Source organism: Penaeus vannamei, chromosome 3 (assembly GCF_042767895.1).
Source record: "Penaeus vannamei isolate JL-2024 chromosome 3, ASM4276789v1, whole genome shotgun sequence".
Classification (NCBI taxonomy): Eukaryota; Metazoa; Arthropoda; class Malacostraca; order Decapoda; family Penaeidae; genus Penaeus; species Penaeus vannamei.
The window spans coordinates 8,590,594-8,598,093 of NC_091551.1; the positions used below are offsets into that span (position 1 = coordinate 8,590,594).

Below are 7,500 nucleotides of genomic sequence, written 5' to 3' on the forward strand. Positions count from 1 at the left end.
TTTGGTTAGGTCCCCTGATGAATTTTACATACAAACTTTAGTGATTTGAAATTGTCGTAGTAACCGTATGTAACGTTGGTTAGTTTTAAAATTCCCAAATTCATGTACCTAGATCCCTATGAAATTAAATTGTATATTAACAAAAAGAAATTTAAGCTAGTTATAGTAGAAGTAAACCAATTTTCTCTGTATTAGTGTTTTAGGGTACACTGCTGTAGATTCAGAAGTTTAGAAATGTAGGCTCCTTTTAAGCTAATGTTTTTTTTAGCAGTGAATAGTATTGATATAAGAAGATGATGAATATTACTAATTTATGAGGAAGGTTATATAGTATATAAGAACAAAATAGTTGATATGCTATTACATACGGCAGCAGCAGACCCCCAGCCCTTGCAATAGATGTTCTTACCCTCCAGTAGACTGTGCGAATGTATGTAGTATCCCATATCATAATCATAGTCCTTTCATGTGCCCTGTTGTTAGACGTCACTAATAATATGGCTTGCCTTGGTATGTATGGATGGATGTCGGTGCATAAAAGCATATAGAAAAAATACATTTTGCACCTTCCTGGTGTTGGTTCACTTCTGCCCCACCATACACTTCATGCCCTCCTCCCCTGGGTATCCCTCCCGGTACGAAGCTCTCCCCTACACCCATCAGGACGACGACGACGAGGAGTCCAGCTTGTCCGAGGCTGATCTGAGTGACTACGTCTCTGGACTCAATGTCGGCCGCACTGCGCGAGGCTCCGGCCGCTTCTTGAGGTCTTCCCACACCCACAGCAACGTGCCGGCCGCGTACCACCCTCAACGGCCGCCCTCCGCCCACACATCTCACCTGCCACGGCCTCCAGGGCACCAGGTGGCGCGGTCGCAGTCGGCCTCCAGACTCACCATGGTACGCCCCCGCCCCCCGCCTGCTGTGCAGCCTCTCGCGCCCATTGACGCCCAAGCTAGTCATCCCACGTCCCCGCCCAAACTCCTCTTCCCCTCCCCCATCTTGCCCTTTGTATTTTTCCTCATTGGCCTACAAGCCATGACTGTATAATGGAAAACTGTCTTGTAGTGCTTTAGTGGTATGTGCACACATTTTCTGAAATCGTTTTGACTTTCATCTTGAATTTATCGCGATAACACCAAGGCAGTTCTCCATTCTGCAAGCTTCCAAGGTGGAAACTTGCGTCTACACTGCATGATAACGTCCCCAAGCACGCTGCACTTTTTTGGTTATGTGATAAACCACCAAGTGCCTGCTCGCTCGCTTATGCATGCTTCGTTTGTATACTGCATGTGCATGAGTATTGTGATGGACTAAAGTACTAATTTAGCGTAAGAATGTAGCATGTGGAATGGTGTAACACTGACGATATGTATTAAAGAAGTGACAATTGTGGCCCATGACTTTCGATTAAGAGCTGCTATTGTGATGTGGAACGAGTATTATTTTTTGTAGATATTTGTGGATGTAATTGCAGAATGCATTTTTTGTTGATTTTAGATCTGTGAATGATTTCAGTGAACTGATAATGCATCGTTTTATTCTAGAATTCCCTGCCCTGCAGAATCCATTAGCCTTTCGTAGATCCTCAACGTATGTGGTAATGATACCAAATTATTAGATTGTCCAAAGATGAAAATGTGAATTTAGTGATATGTGATCCGTGGAATGTTTTTTTATCTGTAATGTGCGGTTTATTTTTTAATTATTGTTACATTTCGTGACGCGACCAGTTATTTTACGCTGGTAATATGCAACCAAAAATTTGAATCGTTTTGAATAAGCATTTACTCAACAGTACGACTGCCATGACAAAACATTGTCACAACACCAAAATTATCTTTTGAAGATGTAATCTTCAAGATCTCTTGGGGAAAACAACGCCAAATAGAGGAATCCCCCCCCCTCCGTTCCTCTTTCCTCAATTTTCCCAAATACCCTCCACAACCCTTTCAGAAATAACTCAGTGCCTAGCGTCTCATGACCCCCCCCCCCCTCCTCTCCCATGCCGTGTCATGCATCCACCGTGACTTGTCCAGCTGTAGTTGCCATTCCCCAGCACCCTCCCAGTCTTCCCCATTTCTCTCAACAACTCCCTGTACCTGTCTGTAGGTTGCGTGTGGTCCTCTTGCCAAGTGTCTGCAACATGGTTCTATGCATCTTCTCTTGGAAATGATATACCATGAGGATTGCGCTGACGGTGAATATTGCCTGAGAAATGTTCCTCCTTTTGAGTGTTAAAGTGTATAAGAATGGAGATTTATTTTATTCATTGTTTACTGTCTAATAATGATTTGTACTCAGATTTCAAAATTTATATTGACGCGGAATATCCCCATACCCCCCTTTCTCTCTCTCTCTCTCTCTCTCTCTCTCTCTCTCTCTCTCTCTCTCTCTCTCTCTCTCTCTCTCTCTCTCTCTCTCTCTCTCTCTCCTCTCCCTCCCTCCCTCCCTCCCTCCCTCCCTCCCTCCCTCCCTCCTCCTCTCCTCTCCTCTCCTCTCCTCTCCTCTTCTCTCCTCTCCTCTCCTCTCCTCTCCTCTCCTCTCCTCTCCTCTCCTCTCCTCTCCTCTCCCTCTCCCTCTCCCTCTCCCTCTGCCTCTGCCTCTCTCTCTCTCTCTCTCTCTCTCCCCCTCCCTCTCTCTCTCTCTCTCTCTCTCCCTCTCCTCTCCTCTCCCTCTCCCCCTCCCCCTCCCCTCCCTCTCTCTCTCTCTCTCTCTCTCTCTCTCTCTCTCTCTCTCTCTCTCTCTCTCTCTCTCTCTCTCTCTCTCTCTCTCTCTCTCTCTCTCTCTCTCTCTCTCTTTCTCTCTCTCTCTCACTCTCACTCTCACTCTCACTCTCCTTTCTCTCCTCCCTCTCCCTCACCCTCTTTATCTATCCATCCATCGCGCCCCCCCCCCCCCCCCCTTTCTGTGTCTGCCTCTCCCTCTTCTCTTACCGCCCCTCTTTGAATTCCTCCTTCCTTTTCTTCAATTCTTTTCTCTTCCTCTTCCCTTCCAGTTCCTGCCCTCCTTTCCCGGCAGCTCCCAACGCCTCTTCTATCTACATGCCTACTATTTTTTTTTCTGTATTTCGCAGGTGTCCAAATTGAAAACAAAACCAGACGACTAAAATTGATCTATACAGTGAATATATAAAAAAAAATCATGTATGAATATTGTTCTGAAGTTTTACCCTTAAAGGTTCTCCAATAATTTCTTCGACAGCGCGTATCTTTTTTGTAAGTTGTTATAAGAGTAACCGGTCTCTTCTGCAAAGTTACCCGGTTTTAATTTCACAAGATCGATAACGGTATATTTGTAACAGGATTGGATCAATATTGCAAGCAGTTTATTGTAGTATTTGATAATATATATTCTTATTGTTAATATTATTGGTTGTTATTGAGGAATTATTATTATTGTTATTTTATCGTTATTATTACTATTATTGTTATTATTTCTATTATTACTATTACTATTATTATGGGTATTGTTACTATTACTGTTGTTGTTATTATTATTATTATTATTGTTATTGTTGTTGTTATTGTTATTGTTATTATTATTATTATTGTTATTGTTATTGTTATTATTATTATTAGTGTTATTGTTATTGTTGTTGTTATTATTATTATTATTATTATTATTATTATTATTATTATTATTATTATTATTATTATTGCTGTTGCTATTGCTATTGCTAATGTTATTTTCATTATGATTGTTAATACTACCACAATTTTATTTTCATTAGTATTGCTAATTATCATGTTATTATTTCTTAGTATTGTTAGAATTATATATTCGTATTATTATGACACTCAGATTTTCCATTATTTTTATTATTATTAATTCATAATATTTGATAATCATTAGTTGTTATTGTCGTTGTAATTGATATTGTTATTATTATTATTTTATTTTATGTTACTTTATTTTTAATATTATTATTATTATTGTTATTGTTATTAATTTTTTGTTATTTTTATTGTTATTTCACTAATATTGGTATTACAATATTCTTTATCATTATCATATTACTCTTGCCTTCAGTCATTATGACTAGTGGAATTATTCAGTATGATATTAGTGTTATTAGTTATTTCTTCATATTGTATATTTCATATTTATATTTATATTATTTTTGTAGATGGTTGTTTTACATTTAATGTACTGAACATTATTTTTTAATATTTATTACGTTTGTTACTGACATTAACCTTATCATTATCACAGTTGTTTGTTAATTTCTTTTTATCATAAGATAGTCATCATTAACCTTTATTGTTATTGATTTATCATAGATCTTAGCCTCTGTTTGAATTTCGTAACTATTCTCTTGCGTCGTCATTATTATTATTTGGCACTGTTATTATTGCTGCTCTATTATTATTCCCAGTGTGGGCACTGGTTATCGTGTTTCAGGGCTGTTTATAATCCGAAACAGCTGTAGTAATCATCATAATTGTGCGTCTAAGTCCCATTCCATTCCGCTGCACATTTCGCCCCGGCCATAACCTGACTTCCAGCCTTGTTGGCCAGGGACGATTTTATAGCTTGTTAATGCCCCCGTCTACGGCATAGAATGTTAAGGTTTAGTGTTAATGTCGCCAACGTAGAACATGTCCTCGGACGATGGTGCATAACACGTGTTAAGTGTGTATTGTGTGGTGTTCGCGAGGCCAGTGATGTTGGGTCTCCATTTCTCCCATTTTCTTCTCCATCTTCTTTGATATGAAAACGTACTCTGTAGAATTTAAGTGGATCCTTTAACATTCCCTCTCCCCCTTCCTCCCCACCACGCGTGCCCCCCCAAGGACGATGATGATGATGATCTTGATGATGATGATGAAGCTGTAAGTAATTGGCCATATTGTAACTATTATACGTGTTTCCGTCCTTTGCCATTCCCAAAGTATCGTGTTGCGTAATTCTTTATTTTTTATATTGTATTTACACTTTATTTCGTCCCAGTCTCGAATGTTTTGTTTTTAGTTTCATTGGTCATCTGTTTTTTTTAATAGATACACGTTATATTGAATGTAATTTATTTACTTTCACGTGCCTCTGGATGTGACCTTAGTTGCAATTTTGATATCCATAGCATATCCTGAGATGTTCTTGACTAGAGATAACCACCGTCTCTGTGTTGTTTGCGTTCGTTCGTGTCTTTTTTTGTCAAGCTTATTGAGCCTCGGAAACAGAACGGAATTGTACTTTTTTTTTACTTCCAGTTTTGTGTTTCCCCTGTTCATTTTTGTCCCGGGCATGCGTTCTTGTCATTGCTTCAAGCCAGACTTTTTGTGTAGTAGCAAGTCAGTACTAGCACGGCGTTTGGTGTCTCAGACTTTAGTGTATGTGGCTGGCAGTTCGTTGACAGTTACCATAGTATGATGAAGTGATTGAGGAAGTGAAAGTGAGTATGTGAGCGAGAGAGCGAGTGAGTGAGTGTGAGCGAGAGAGCAAGTGAGTGAGTGAGTGTGAGCGAGAGAGCAAGTGAGTGAGTGAGTGTGAGCGAGAGAGCAAGTGAGTGAGTGAGTGTGAGCGAGAGAGCAAGTGAGTGAGTGAGTGTGAGCGAGAGAGCAAGTGAGTGAGTGAGTGTGAGCGAGAGAGCAAGTGAGTGAGTGAGTGTGAGCGAGAGAGCAAGTGAGTGAGTGAGTGTGAACGAGAGAGCAAGTGAGTGAGTGAGTGAGTGAGCGAGAGAGCAAGTGAGTGAGTGAGTGAGTGAGCGAGAGAGCAAGTGAGTGAGTGAGTGTGAGCGAGAGAGCGAGTGAGTGAGTGAGTGTGAACGAGAGAGCGAGTGAGTGAGTGTGAGCGAGAGAGCGAGTTGAGTGAGTGAGTGTGAGCGAGTTGAGTGAGTGAGTGTGAGCGAGAGAGCGAGTGAGTGAGTGTGAGCGAGAGAGCGAGTGAGTGAGTGTGAGCGAGAGAGCGAGTGAGTGAGTGTGAGCGAGAGAGCGAGTGAGTGAGTGTGAGCGAGAGAGCGAGTGAGTGAGTGTGAGCGAGAGAGCGAGTGAGTGAGTGAGTGAGTGTGAGCGAGAGAGCGAGTGAGTGAGTGTGAGCGAGAGAGCGAGTGAGTGAGTGAGTGAGTGTGAACGAGAGAGCGAGTGAGTGAGTGAGTGTGAACGAGAGAGCGAGTGAGTGAGTGAGTGAGTGAGTGTGAACGAGAGAGCGAGTGAGTGAGTGAGTGAGTGAATGTGAACGAGAGAGCGAGGGGGTGAGTGTGAGCGAGAGAGCGAGTGAGTGAGTGAGTGTGAGCGAGAGAGCGAGTGAGTTGAGTGAGTGAGCGTAAGCGAGCGAGTGAGTGAGTGAGTGTGAGCGAGTGTAAATGAATGAATGAGAGAGTGAGAATAACATAGACCATTTTTTGGTGTCTTGCGCGAGCTTCTATTCACAACGAACACAGCTCTTGCTTTATACCATACCCACTGTGATGATTACTAGTGAATCATGTCTAGTTCCTTTGTGTTATATTCCATGTGTAAAAGAAGCAGGTGGCAGTCACAAAGCAGACAGGGCAGGTTGCTCGAAATATTCAGCAATTTCCAGGCTTTTTAAAGTGCAGGAAAAGGAAAGAGGATTTTTGTTGGTGATGGGTTTATAACAACGTTAGGCAAATTTCTTGAGAGAAGGGAAGGCGATACTTAGATCAAGTACTATTTTTGAGTTAAAGCAAGTCGGTTCATAAGGAATTATCAAGAGCCTTGTTCTTTTATTTAGCGTTTGTTTTTTTGCGTTTAATTGCCTTTGATCGGTCATCGAGAAGGCGTGTTCGGGGCATAATCTGGATCATTGTATGAGGAGTTTTATTGTTATGATGTGCGTTACATAAGCTTATCCAATTTCTGGGTCTATCGTCGTTTTTTATTGTTATATCCAGGGGCGTTAAGTGGCAGGTTGGTAATCGTGGCCCTTGTCTTGCCGTTTTTTTATTTGATGCTAGGTAAATGTGGTGAATTCGTTGCGGAAGTTAAGCATTGTGTTCATTACAGTCGCGTTTAGTGCCATGTTTCAGTAACCCTTGCATATTAAGCCATTCGTTAATAGAATGACGATTATAAAATCAAAAGTCAGCAAGATGAAAATCGCACGCTTATTCTCATTCTTCGTGCACAAACACTGGAATTGAGTCATTTTGAACCACGAGGTAATGTAAACAAAATAATGTATTACGCTGCTAGTTTTGTGGCGATATTGATATTGCTCGTCTTGGCGACCGACATAGAGCCATTGTAACCGTGTCAAGGAGAGTAATTACACGAAAACGAGATACTCCGTCCGCTCCGAGTCATGAATAAGTCTTGCGTAATTAAGGCGATAGCATCGTTGCCGCGCGAGGTCATCCGGGCCGATCCGTCTTGCGCCTGCAGTCATTCACGTTCTGGGTCGTGAACGGAGGGTCGTTAGTCGGAGGAAAATCGATGGTGATCCTTCGTGCTTGGTCTCGTTCAGTTTTATCTTGTTGGCGACTCGGCGCAGGCAGCGAACTCGCAGGTGATTCCTGGCGCTGCGATAAGTGCAGTG

The 7,500-nt window shown here is 41.7% G+C and overlaps 1 protein-coding gene across 11 annotated transcripts in view; it reads left to right on the plus strand.

The window, feature by feature from the left end:
- Positions 1–7,500, plus strand: part of Klp10A (kinesin-like protein 10A) — a 100,925-nt gene that overhangs the window by 75,705 nt on the left and 17,720 nt on the right. For 4 of the 11 annotated variants that reach the window (XM_070140792.1, XM_070140740.1, XM_070140746.1 and 1 more), the window contains exons 4-5: positions 664–900; positions 4,797–4,835. The exons of 2 other annotated variants lie outside the window; for them this stretch is intronic. In XM_070140792.1, the coding sequence (XP_069996893.1) occupies positions 664–900; positions 4,797–4,835 (276 nt within the window). The remainder of the gene's footprint in view (positions 1–663; positions 901–4,796; positions 4,836–7,500) is intronic. 5 more of the 11 variants (XM_070140799.1, XM_027361826.2, XM_070140749.1 and 2 more) reach the window with 2 other exon arrangements.